This window comes from Pongo pygmaeus, chromosome 18, assembly GCF_028885625.2.
Source record: "Pongo pygmaeus isolate AG05252 chromosome 18, NHGRI_mPonPyg2-v2.0_pri, whole genome shotgun sequence".
Taxonomy (NCBI): Eukaryota; Metazoa; Chordata; class Mammalia; order Primates; family Hominidae; genus Pongo; species Pongo pygmaeus.
The window spans coordinates 85,161,311-85,174,791 of NC_072391.2; the positions used below are offsets into that span (position 1 = coordinate 85,161,311).

A 13,481-nucleotide genomic window follows, 5' to 3' on the forward strand; every position below is an offset into this window, starting at 1 on the left:
GGATCAGCCACGATGAAAATCCTCTCTGTTACCCACAGAGGCCGCTCCCTGGGCCGCCGGTCCTCACCTGCCCCCGAGCTGGACACAGCAGTGAGTCCTGCGGGGCTCAGCACCTTGGCCTATTTGTAAGTGGGAGTACCCAATGAGCATGATCCTCCCGGGCCCCTTCAAGCCCAAACACAGCCACTGTGAGTGCCCCAGGCAGGCGTCCGGCCCAGGCAGGCGTCCGGCAGTCCCTTCAGTCATTTTCAGACCCAACAGAAACAGAGGTGCTCCTGCCAGGCCCCTGGGGACTGCCTCCAGGAGTCATTTGTAACGACCGGGTGCGTTCTGCGCATGGTTTCAGAGTCTGTCCAAAGGGCCAATGCTGGGGCTGGGGCAGAGATGGTCCAAGGCCTGTGAGCTGTGCTGCTTTATAGGCAAATGAAGATCGTTTACCCAGAATTGCCTGCTGGAGACAGCACAGAGGAAATGGCCGGCAGCTTCACCGGTTCTAGGAAGCCCAGGCAGCCTGGTCCCCCAGGGTGCACCTGGCACAGCAGTTCGCACGGGGCCGGAGAGCGGGCAGCTGACCGCTGCAACTACAGCTGGCCCGACACCGGGCACAGGTACCAGCCCAGCCCAGTCCCACCCAGCGCAGCCTGTGGCCCCTAGCCGAGCCAGCACCTCGCAAACCTGACACTCAGCCTTGGAGCTTGGGCCCCCCTCTGCAGCTGGCTGGGGCTCCTGAGACAGCTTCTTTGTCGGAATCCACTCGGTACACACAGGGCCCCAAACTTGGTGGCTGCCCAATGAACATGGGGCTTCGTAGAACCAGTAACTTCGTCCCTGGCCCCTTCAAGTCTAAACATCCCCTGCTCTGAGTACAAGCCTCCACCTTCTCCACTGATAGACAGCCCCCACCATCTCCCGTGTCATCCCCTGGGGGAACTTGTAAAAGCAGTGGTGGAGGAGGGGGATGGAAACCCACAGCTTCTGATCAGGCAGGTCAGGGGAGAGGGAGACAACACATCTGCACAGAACAAGGTCCCAGGGAGGCTGGCGCTGCCGGCCTGGGGAGCGCCCCCAGCACAGGTGCGTGCTTCCCTGATGGACACATCACCGCCCCTGGGCTCCAGAAAATGAATGTGTCTGACCCAGTGACCCCTGTCCTCACCCAAGGCCAACCTCACCCCAGAATGGGCTGGAATGCCAAGCCTGCCCATGCTGGCTCCAGATCCACCCGCCTCCCCGCCAAAGCTGGCCACGGAGAGAGGTCAAAGTGGTCCGGAAACCCCAAGGAAAACGAAGCAGTTCCGGGGCAGGGAAGCAAAGGCAGCATTTCCATTTTTTTTTTTTTCCCAGATGAAGTTTCGCTCTTGTCACCCAGGCTGGAGTGCAATGGTGCGATCTTGGCTCACTGCAACCTCTGCCTCCTGAGTTCAAGCCATTCTCTCACCTCTACCTCCTGAGTAGCTGCAGCCTCTGCCTCTGGGGATCAAGTGATTCTCCTGCCTCCTGCCTCAGCCTCCTGCCTCAGTAGCTGGGATTACCGACACCTGCCACCACGCCCGCCTAATTTTTGTATTTTTAGTAGAGACAAGGGTTCACCATGTTGGCCGGGCTGGTCTCGAACTCCTGACCTCAGGCGATCTGCCCACCTTGACCTCCCAAAGTGTTGGGATTACAGGCGTGAGCCACCGCGCCTGACCGGAAAGGTCTGCTTATAAAGGCTCAATTTTGATGCCCAGTCTCTGCAGAGCACAAGGCCCCACCTTTGGGCCGGACATACAGATGTCCATGGGCAAGCAGAGAGATGATCCCAAGGCCCTGGCCCCACCTGTCTGCTCAGTGTTGAATCAGATTTCTGTGAAAACAAATTACTAACAGATTGGTGTCACATTTTCAAATTCTGTCACCAGCCCTTGAACACATGTCTTTGTACTTTTTTCCATTTTTAACCGGGGCTGAGTTACACCCAACCACACTGTCCTGGCTGGCACGGGGGAGGAGGTGTCAGCTGCTGTCCAGAATGGGGCTGACACATTTATTTTAAACAGGCCAGGAAGATGCAGATTTGGCAAGCTCTGAAATTTGCCAACACCCCAAGTCCAGGGTAAGCAGGAGAACTGGAAAAGGGCAGCTTCTCATGTGGTCAGGTTCTCCTGACCCAAGCGTCCTGGTGGATTTGGGTTTCCCAAGGGTCCTGACTCCAGGAGACCCCCAGGACCGACAGGAAGGGCCGCCCGGTGCTGAAATGCTGTGTGAACTCGGGCAAGTTCCTTCGCAGGGACTGAGCCTCCCTTTCCTGTTTCCAACAGACTGGAACACTGCCTCCCGTTGCATGGGCAAAATACCTCACGGACATGTCTTAAGGCGCCCCATGAAAGCATCACCTTTAATCTGACCAGTCACCGCAGCATGAGTATCTTCAGGGCACAGATGAAGCCGTGGGCACCAGTGATAAGGAGTTGCCACTAATGGCTAAGTGCGGAGCCTCACACATCTGCGGCCCAGAAACCCATGCCCCACTCCAAACCCTCTGCAACTCCAACAGTTATGCTAACAAGAAAAAGGAGTGAAAACCTGCTCCAGTCACGGTATTGTGGAGGTGGAAGGACACTTGTGGCAGCCAATCCAACACCTCCATTTTATAGCTGGGGTAAACGTAGTTCAGAGAGGTTGTCTCACTTGCTGAAAGTCACACAGCAGTTCCTGGGCGGCAAAGTGAGGACATCCAGGTCTCCTAAATCTCACCCTCGTGCTCTGGCCACTTGACTGGGCTTTTCAATCCCGGCTGTCAAAGAGAAGCACCAAGTCCACTTGGGCTCCTGGCCAGCGTCCAGGCCAGTCCAACTCAACAGCAAGCAGAAGCAAATACCACACAATGAACTCGTTGAACAGACTCTGCGTTCAGGCTTAACCAGTGCACAGCCTGTACACCCGACAGGCGGATGCAGCTGTTCCAAACTAAGGCCAGGGCCTCTCCCCAATCCGGATGGGCTCTGCAGGTGCAGTGATGGAAGAATCTCTGGTGACAGGGAGCCCTGAGCTCTGAGCAGGACCTGAAGCCATCTCAGGGCTTGCACCGGCCCAGATGCTGCTGCACAAGTGCTCCAGGGACTCCTGCTCTGCCCTCCCCACCTCACCTGTCAGGGATGTTTGATTCCTGGCTGGCCCCTCCCCTACCTGACCCCTGCCAAAGACCCAAGCCACCCCAGGCTCCCAGCTCTGAAGCAAACGACCAGAGAAGTCAAGTGCCTGGCTCCGGGCCACACAGCTTGAGGGACTCAGAGCTCCAGGGACAGTGCCCGGGCCCTGCTCAGGCCTTCTGCAGAGGCCCTGGGCTCTTCCAGTTGACTCAGCTCACAGGGCCCCTACACGGTACCAGGTGAAGACACGGCCCCAAGAACCTCAGGCTCTGAAGCCACACACGTGAGCCGTGGGCAGAACCTGCATTGGCCTCCAGCAACTCGAGAGCACAGGGACAAAGCTGGACTGGCCCCGGGGGTCACTGTGGCCTTGGTTTTCTACCAGCTGCAGTTTGAGCACGTACACCAAAAATAAAATTCTAAGCCCCGTAACTGACTGAAGGGACCCCTCCTATTGGCCAAAGGGATATTCCAAAGTTAACCTGAAAAACGAGCTCAGGTCACCACGGGAAGAGGGGTCACACAGGCCGTTATACCCCCTCCCTCTGGAATTCAGGTACAGCTGACCAGCACTAACATTCAAACACAGATCTTGGCCTGGCTCAGTGGCTCACGCCTGTAATCCCAGCACTTTGGGAGGCTGAGGTGGGCAGATCACGAGTTCAGGAGTTCGAGACCAGCCCGACCAACATGGAGAAACCCCATCTCCACTAAAAATACAAAATTAGCCAGGCATGGTGGCGGCCAGCACCTGCAATCCCAGCTACTTGGGAGGCTGAGGCAGGAGAATCGCTTGAACCCGGTTGCAGTGAGCCGAGATCATGCCACTGCACTCCAGCCTGGGTGACAAAAACAAAACAAAACAAACACAATATTGGTCTCCACAACCTCCTGTCTTACCCAGATATTCCTTTCTATTGATTCCAGGTCTTTAGCTAATAACTCTTTCAACCAATTGTGAATCAGAAAATCTTTTGCCAGGCGCGGTGGCTCGCGCCTGTAATCCCAGCACTTTGGGAAGCCAGGGTGGGCAGATCACCTGAGATCAGGAGTTCGAAACCAGCCTGACCAACAAGGTGAAACCCCCGTGTCTACTAAAAACACAAAATTAGCTGGGCATGGTGGTGCATGCCTGTAGTCCCAGCTACTTGGGAAGCTAAGGCAGGAGAATCACTTGAACCCAGGAGGTGGTTGCAGTGAACTGAGATCACGCCACTGCACTCCAGCCTGAGTAACAAAAGCATCTCAGAAAAAATAAATAAATAAAATAATATATATATATACACATATATATACACATATATATATACACACACATATATATACACACACACACATATATACACACATATATATATACACACACATATATATACACATATATATACACACACATATATATATAAAGAAAAAAGAAATATTTGAACCCACCTGTGACCAGGAAGCCCATCCCCGCCTTGGAGTTGTCCTGCCTTTCTCGGCAGTACCTTTCATGTACTGACTGATGTCTGCCTGTAACTTCTGTCCTTGTACAAGGTATGGACTCCAGCTGTGGCCCACCCCCTGGGGCACATGTCCTCAGGGCCTCCAGGCCTTGGTCCTCACATTTGACTCAGGATAAATCTCTTCAAATATTTTACAGAGTCTGGCTTTCTCATTAACAAGCAGCTCACACATATAGTGTCTTCAACAGTGACAGATGCTGGCCCATCCCGAGGTCAGGATGACTCAGCAGGGATCAGGTTTGCGGGCGTCACGCTCCAAGGCCTGGAATAGGAGGTCGGTGCTCATGCCTCACATAGTGGGCAAATCCTAGGGCAGGGGAGGGGCGGGCAATGCCAGAGAACGGTCCCCACCTGGGGCGGTCTGACTGCCAGGGATGCAGAGAAAGAGACACCTCCCACGCTCCCAGAGGCATGCACGTGCTGTGGCCACCCCGGAGGGTCCGCCTTCCAGAGAGTTCAGGATTCGGCCAGTATCAGGGAAGGAGACGCTGGGGGGGGGCCCCTCCTGTCGGAAAAGGACAGCGGCGGGAAGGGGGTGCTGCCACAGGGCCTCTGGGGAGCGCACGGGCTCACAGTACCAATCTGCATGCATACACGTGTCCTGTCCCTGCAGACGGGCCAGGCAAGGCCTGCCCATGGCCAGCCATCCAGGTGATGCTCCAGGGAGGGCCAGGCCTACTAGGGGGCAGAACCCTGTGGCTGTCCAGGGTACCTGGATGTGAGTCTGGGAATGATGGAGAAGGGTGGAGGAGTGCGAAGGGCCCCTAGGGGTTGCTGGGGAACACAGATGAGCCTCTGACCCACCTGTGTCCTTACGTGGGACGACTTGGCCACCCAGTCTTGCTGACTGACACCTCCCCAGACCTCTGGTACCCACCAGACTCCCCAGGCGTGGCTGTGTGCTCCCCTATGCCTGATGACAAACGGTGGCCTCAGTGTAGAGGTGGGCACTGTGGCCCCTGGCTCCTGGCTTGCTCCTGCCTCAGTTTCCCCAGCTGTAAATTGAGGATTATCACTGGCTTCAAAGGCTGGAGTGGAAAGTGGTGGCCAAGAGGTGCCAAGAGGTGGTCCAAGCATGTGCCCTACCTTGGACACCCCTCTCCAGGGGGCGGCTCTCACCCTGGCCTGGGCCCCCGGGGGTCTGCGCAGCCCACCCTTCTGTGTGAAGGCGGCTGGTATACATTTCTGGGCAAGATTCTGCATGTTCTGCTGGATTATGAAAGAGGTCTGTGACCCAAGAAAAAAGAGTCAGAAGTGCCCGTTAGGCTCTCCTGTGTGGCTCAGGTCATGTGCTTCTGTGAGCTCCCCCTACAGCTTTACCCCGAATCCCGTGATGCAGCGTGACCTCCCCAGGCACCGGCGGCACTTTCATGTCTGGCTGGGAAAGTCGGATTTCAGCACTAATCACTGGCTGCCACCTGCAATGAGCCCACAGCTTGAGCTGTGGTGCCCACCCAGCTCCTTAAACACGCAGAACCTTTGCTAGCTGAGCCAGGGTCCCAGCTGTGGGGGGTTGGGGGTGGAGGGGTGCAGGGATCCCAAAACCCAACCCGGGGCCAGGTTTTACACAGGCCTGGACTGAGAAGTGGAGCTACAGGCTACAGGTGCTTGATACTCCGGGGGGGCCCTGGAACAGGCCTGGACTGAGAAGCGGGGCTACAGGTTACAGGTGCTGGATACCCCGGGGGGTGCTGGACACCCCAGGGGGTGGATAGCTCCTGTCTCTGGCTCGTCCCTCCCTCTCTTTGTTCCCTTGCTCCTTCCTTCTTTTTGCCAAAGGAGAAGACAGTGAGGCTGAGGGCTGCTCAATGTGCACAGTGAGCAGGAGATACAGGCACGTGGAGGGACGGTCACAGCCCGTGCAACTGGCACCTTCACACGCGGAGGCCTGGGATTCCCAGACACCTGGCGCTGGGCAAATCCCATTCCACAGCCAGAAACGGGCTCGGTGGGGCCAGGTGGATTTCAAAGCCTTGGTTGCTTTTGGCCTTATGCTAGCTGGACAATGTGTCAGCTCACAGGTTCCTAAACGCACACCCGCCCACACCAATCTGCTGAGGAGTGACAGCCATGGGGAGGAGACCCATCTCACTCCAGGGACCGACCCTGGCACCACCTCCCATGAGGCCAGGTATCCTCAGCCACCCACAGCCAGAGTCCCACGAGACTGATGGACGGCCTGCCCCTGCGTGACAGCACGCTTGGGACTGTCCCAGCAGGCTCCCATGCTTCACCCAACTGCTACTTCTGCTTTCAAGGCATGGAGGAGCTGTCTGCAGGCCACTTCCTGAACACCTATGCGCTTGGGGAAGTGACTGAGACTGAGCCGGGGTATCTTCTCCACGACTCGGTGAGCCCATCGGGCCCTTCTGAGAGCACCTCCCTGGAGGTGGAAGCCCCTGAGGCCCACAGCATCTTCTGAACCTGTGAGTTCCCACTTACTGAGAACTCACCTGGGCCAGTGCCGTCCACGGCTGTGGCTGGGACTTTGAGTAGATGCTACCCGACTCGCTATGCAGAGCCAGCTGGGGCCCAGGGAGGTCAGATAAACTGCCCAAACCAAATCCAGGCCCAGCCAGAATTTCAACTCCAGCCTTTGCGCCTTCTGATAAAACCCAGCATCGCTTGAATCTCCAGTACACGCTGCCAAGTCTTTGTTAAGCAATAAATAACCCACACAACCCTACTGTCATGCCAAGTTCCATATGGCCATCCAGAAAGAGACACATGGAGCTGGTTCCTCTCACCTTTATGACCAGTGAAAAGCGCACCAACACGAAGACATGCGTGAAAGGACCTCATCTCCTAACCAGACCGACAAGCAAGGGATTTTTTCCACTCACCGTCAGTGGGATGGTTCTAAGCACCGAGGCCAACCCATTTCACACGATTATTTCACAAAAAGAAACTTTCTGTGGGACGTGCCTGGGCGACTGAAAAGACAGCCAGCAAAACTGAGAACCTTGTTCTCAAATCCGTACCCTCTCCCAAGGCAGCCTCAGAGGCCCGAGGGCTGAGGATACAGACCCGAAAGCCACTGTACTTTCTGTAGGATCAGGCTCAAGGAATAAGGGGGTACAAGGTGCCCTTTCCCTTCCTAGTGATCATTTAAAAAAAAATATATCAGCCGGGTACAGTGGCTCATGCCTGTAATCCAAGCCCTTTGGGAGGCCGAGGCGGGCGGATCACCTGAGGTCGGGAGTTCGAGACCAGCCTGGCCAACATGGAGAAACCCTGTCTCTACTAAAAAATACAAAATTAGCCAGGCATGCTGGCGCATGCCTGTAATCCCAGCTACTCAGGAGGCTGAGGCAGGAGAGTCGCTTCAACCCAGGAGGCAGAGGTTGCAGTGAGCCAAGATCATGCCATTGTACTCCAGCCTGGGCAAAAAGAGCGAAACTCTGTCTCTAAATAAATAAATAAAATAAATCACTTTCTATGGTTTTTCACTGCTCCAGGAGCAATGTCCACAGATCAAACGCCCAGCCTCTCCTTCACACCCTGGAGCGCCCATCCTACCCACACTGGTCCAGGCTCCAGGCTGCCCCCTGCACCTGTCAGAAGCCCCCCTATAAGGGCAGGCAGGGTCTCCCTTCCTGGGACATCCACTGCCCTTCTCCGAGCTGAAGTCAGAATGACCTGACAATCAGCTTGAGTTCTACCAGCCTCAGCCAAGCCCACCTCTGCGACAGCACTCCTTTCCGGGGGCACCAGCTGCAGGGAGTCTGTCCCTTGCAGACCCCTGACCCGGCGACAGATGAATAAAGTACAGACACACAGATATTCTGCTCTGCCAGTCCAGCTGAGGGTCCCAGCCGCTTATAGGCTCCCTGCTGAGTCCTGTAAACAGTTGCTACTTGGCCCTGATCAGCTAGTCAGACGTGCATTTCTTCAGTATGATTAATTAACAAAAGCTTGAGTCAACACCATTAGAGTGTAACAACACCATTAGAGTGTGGACTTCCCGAGTAAAAAGCACTTAAGCACCCACGGTCTTAAGATAATATAAGTAAACAAGCTAGCTAGGTAAACTACTCTGCCTTTCTTTTATTACTATTTTTATTTGTTTAACTAAAGGTAAAGGGATCAGGCTGCCTTCAGCCAGATCTAATTACGAAAGTTATGCCAACTTCTCGGCCTTCCAAGATTTGTGTCTATTTCTGTAACTATCTCTCCCACCAGAATGATTGAACCCCAACACACCTCCCTCTCTCAGCAGGGTCTGCCTGTTCAGACAACACAGCTTCTCCTTCTTGCCTTACACACAGGGGCAAGAATAGATTCACTCTTGCAGAGAGCACATCCCTTTCTGTTACTGAAAATCACTTTCCAAAAAAAAAAAAAAGCAACACATACACACATACCACACACAAGGTGGGTCAGAGAAAAACAAGTACAACTGGCGTAGGGACATGAGAAGTGTGGCCCTAACTTTCGCTGAAAGGGATCCTATTAACATTAACCCTCACCTCTGGGTCAGAGAGGGTTGGCACTCTAGAACCTGCCTTGAGGCTTTACCTACTGGGACCAAAAGGACTGCTGGAAAGCTATTCTAGGCCGGGTGTAGTGGCTCAAGCCTGTAATCCCAGCACTTTGGGAGGCAGAGGCGGGTGGATCTGCTGAGGTCAGGAGTTCAAGACAAGCCTGGCCAACATGGTGAAGCCCCGTCTCTGCTAAAAATACAAAAAATTAGCTGGGCATGGTGGGCGCCTGTAGTCCCAGCTACTCGGGAGGCTGAGGCAGGAGAGTCACTTGAACCCGGAAGGCGGAGGTTGTAGTGAGCCAAGATCGCGTCATTGTACTCCAGCCTGGGTAAGAGCAAAACTCCATCTCAAACATAAAATAAAAAATAAATAAATAAATAAAAATACTTTTTAAAGCCCTATTACCACAAAATAAATTCAGGAACGTGTGACTTGGTACGGCCTCTTTGGAAGGCACATTAGCTATTACATTAGAATCCACACCCCACCAGGTATGATGGCTCATGCCTGTAATCCTAGCAAATTGGGAGGCTGAGACACATGCCTGTAATCTAAGCTCAGGAGGTTGAGGCAGGAGAATCGCTTAAACCCAGGAAGCAGAGGTTGCGGTGAGCAACGAGCCTGGGCAACGAGCCTGGGCGACAGAGACAGGCTCTGTCTCAAAACAAAAAACAAAAACAAAAAACAAAAAACCACATACCCTTTTCCCATTTGCACAAAGCTGGGAAACCCCAAATGCTCTCCACAGGGGTCTATGGGGGGCGGGGGTGCGGTGAGCACACTTGTTCCTGCCGACACAGGGAAGTCTTAGCAGCTAAAGAGGGCAGCCTCTGTGTACTGCCTGGGAACATGGCAAAACCATTTTAGCCTTAAAAAAAAAAGGTGGAGAACAAGTTGTACATTATGATCTTTTAAATAAATAGGCCAGCGATATATTTGTAACAGAAGCAGCTCTGGAAGCGTACACTGTCAGCCACAGAAACTCTGGGGCTGGGAGGTGGTAAAGGAGGAGAAATGTGTCACCCAGGCAGGAGCTCAGTGGCACCATCTTGGATCCCGAGTTCAAGCAGTTCTCCTGCCTCAGCCTCCGAGTAGCTGGGACTACAGGTGTGTGCCATCACGCCCAGCTGATTTTTGCTTTTTCTTTTGAGACGGAGTCTCGCCTTGTTGCCCAGGCTGGAGTGCAGTGGTGCGATCTCAGCTCACTGCAACCTCCACTTCCTGGGTTCTAGTGATTCTCCTGCCTCAGCCTCCTGAGTAGCTGGGATTACAGGCATCTGCCACCACACCCGGCTAATTTTTTGTATTTTTAGTAGAGATGGGGTTTCTCCATGTTGGTCAGGCTGGTCTCAAACTCCTGACTTCAGGTGATCCGCCGGCCTCAGCCTCCCAAAGTGCTGGGATTACAGGTGTGAGCCACAGTGCCTGGCTTGTTTGAATTTTTAAATGATGATGAATTCACGTATGATTGATGTGATTTTTATTAGAAAGAGAAAACTAGGCAGCGCCCCATCCTATGTCCCTTCCTGGTGGCCAGTGAAGCATTTCCCACGACTCACTCCTGGCACCAGCAGGAAGTCAGAGACTCAGCACCCAGGGGCTGCTTTTTTTTTTTTTTTTGAGACAGGCTTGCTCTGTCACCCAGGCTGGAGTGCAGTGGCGGGATCTCAACTCACTGCAACCTCCACCTGACGGAGCATGCCTCAGACTCATAAGTAGCTGGGATTACAGGCGTGAGCCACTACGCCCGGCTAATTTTTGTATTTTTAGTAGAGATGGGGTTTCACCATGTTGGTCAGGCTGGTCTCGAACTCCTGACCTCGGTAGATCCGCCCGTTTCGGCCTCCCAAAGTGCTGGGATTATAGGCATGAGCCATCACCCCCAGCCAACCAGGGATTCATTTTTTAAAGATAAGAGTGCAGGCTGCGTAAGCTATTATCCATGTGTTACATACCAGGCCGACATGTACCTAGGCGGGAGGGAGACTGAACCAGTAAAATTCTAATGACAAAAAAAGAAATCAGAGTCATCCCCTACATTCACATCTCCAACGCCCAGCTGGAAGCCACAGGCTCTCCCCACTCCTGTCCTGCTACGATTTTTCCCGGCTTTGACATGCACGGTGGTGTGGCTGCTCCGCTCAGCGCGTCAGAGAAACCACACAGAGCCCTGCTGAGTCTTGCCCTCGGGGCATTCTCACATTTATGAAGAGAAGCTTCCCCTCCCCTTCTCCACAAAGTACAGTGTGGCAGAAAACAGAGCCAACAGGTCCTGCAAGTCAGAAGCCACTCTCCTGATTTCAGGGCTCATGACCCCAACTATAAATTAGCCCTTCCCACCTTGAATGTGGACACACACTACTGAGATCCAGGCCGATCCCTGCCATGGGATGAACCTGAGAATTGCCAAGACCCACCTTCCCACGCCACCCAACCAAATCATGTGGCATCTGGTACAAGTGATTTTCCCCCTGAAATCCCACAAGAAAACTATTTTGAGGCCGGGCACGGTGGCTCACGCCTGTAATCCCAGCACTCTGGGAGGCCGAGGTGGGCGGATCACAAGGTCAGGAGATCGAGACCATCCTAGCTAACATGGTGAAACCCCGTCTCTACTAAAAATACAAAAAAAAATTAGCCGGGCGTAGTGGCGGGCGCCTGTAGTCCCAGCTACTCGGGAGGCTGAGGCAGGAGAATGGCATGAACCCGGGAGGCGGAGCTTGCAGTGGCCGAGATCGCGCCACTGTACTCCAGCCTGGGCGACTGAGCGAGACTCCGTGTCAAAAAAAAAAAAAAAAGAAAACTATTTTGAAAAGCAGTTCTCTCTGGCCTGGTGAAGAGCACACCAGCACCGAGCCCACCAAAACAGGGGCCCCATGGCTGTTTCCCAGCGTAACCTGGGACCCGCACGTCCATTCACTGCAACACAGACTGAATCTGCAGCCAAGCTCCACTCTCTCACTAGTTGGCAACCCTCAGGCAGGATCCCTTAGCCTAAACCAGCACCAGTCACTACCTGCATACGATTTTATTACTATTGTTTTCTTATGAGTCTGCCCGTGTCACTGATTCCTGACGAGCTGGTGTGGAAAGCAGAAATGAAATGATTTTTTTTTAACTGCAATTTCCTTCTCACCAACCAGTCAGCAATCGGGGCTCTAACAGTAAACCGGTTACTCAGTTACTCCACGTGGGTGCCACGCAAGAGGCTGGGAGTATTGCTCAGCGGGGCCAACGGGAGGCTGGCACTTGCCTGAACCGCGTAAGTGGGGGAATGGAATGCCCACCGAAGGGCAGGGCAGGGACCCTGCTGTACCGTCACTGAAGATATTCCCAGCCTGTGGGGAGAAGTGTAAAAGAATGAATCAAAGAAACGCACGTGGTTTCTGGGACCAATGACCTTAGCCTAGAACTGCCGGGATGGTCCAGGAACGCAAAAATGTAGAGATGTGGGAGCCAGGGGCGTAGTGATGCAAGGATGCAGGGACCCAGGGACTACGACCTCCCAACCCCCGGCCCGCGCCCCGTACTCACGCACGCAGAGGCAGGCCACGAGCTTGGCTGCCTCCTCGGGCACCGGGCAGGTGGGGAAGAGAGGCTTGAGCAGGTAGGTGGCGAAGACCAGGGCCACGATGTACTGCGATGAAGGCCGGATGATGAGCAGCTCGATCCAGAGCTTGAGGAAGGCGGGCAGCGAGCCGTAGACCTCCAGCATGTAGGCGTAGTCGCCGCCCGATTTGGAGATGGTGGTGCCCAGCTCCGCGTAGCAGAGCGCGCCCACGATGGAGAAGACGCCGCACGCGGCCCACACCACCAGCGCCAGCCCCGGCGAGCCTGCCTCCTTGAGCACGCCCGTGGGCGTCACGAAGATGCCCGAGCCGATGATGGTGCCCACGATGATGGCCACGCCGTTGAGCAGCGTGATGTTCCGCTGCAGGGTCACGCCCTCGCCCTCGCCTGCCGGCACCGCGCCGTCCGCGCGCTTGGCGGCCAGCATCTTCTCCCGCGCCTCTTCCTTCTCCTCGGCCGCCGGGGCCGCCAGCGCGCGCCGCTTCGGGCCCGCACCCGCCATGCTCTGCGCACCGGCCGGGCCTGGGACACCCGGGAGCCGCGCCCAGCGAGGAGCGTACTCGCCGCCCGCCGCCCGCAGCTGCGTCAGGAACCCCGCCCGCGCCGCCTTTTACGCCCCGGCCCGCCGGCCCCGCCCACCGCCCGCGGCTCCTCCCCTCCCAGGCCCGGCCCCGGCCCCCGCCCTCAGCCCCGCCCCCTCGGCCCAGCTCGGAGCACGTGCGTCGTCCGGCCCAGCCTGGAGGGCGATTCCCAGGCCCGCGTGGTCCTCGAAGGCCGCAGTCCTCCTGCGC

General features: G+C 55.2%; 1 protein-coding gene across 1 annotated transcript in view; it reads right to left on the reverse strand.

Annotated features, from left to right (window-relative positions):
* The window catches only part of SLC7A5 (solute carrier family 7 member 5), a 39,226-nt gene extending 25,948 nt beyond the window's left edge, over window positions 1-13,278 (reverse strand). The window contains exon 1 of the mRNA XM_054453320.2: window positions 12,655-13,278. Within this exon, the coding sequence (XP_054309295.2) occupies window positions 12,655-13,192 (538 nt within the window). The 5' untranslated portion in view covers window positions 13,193-13,278. The remainder of the gene's footprint in view (window positions 1-12,654) is intronic.
* Between the last annotated feature and the right edge of the window lie 203 nt (window positions 13,279-13,481).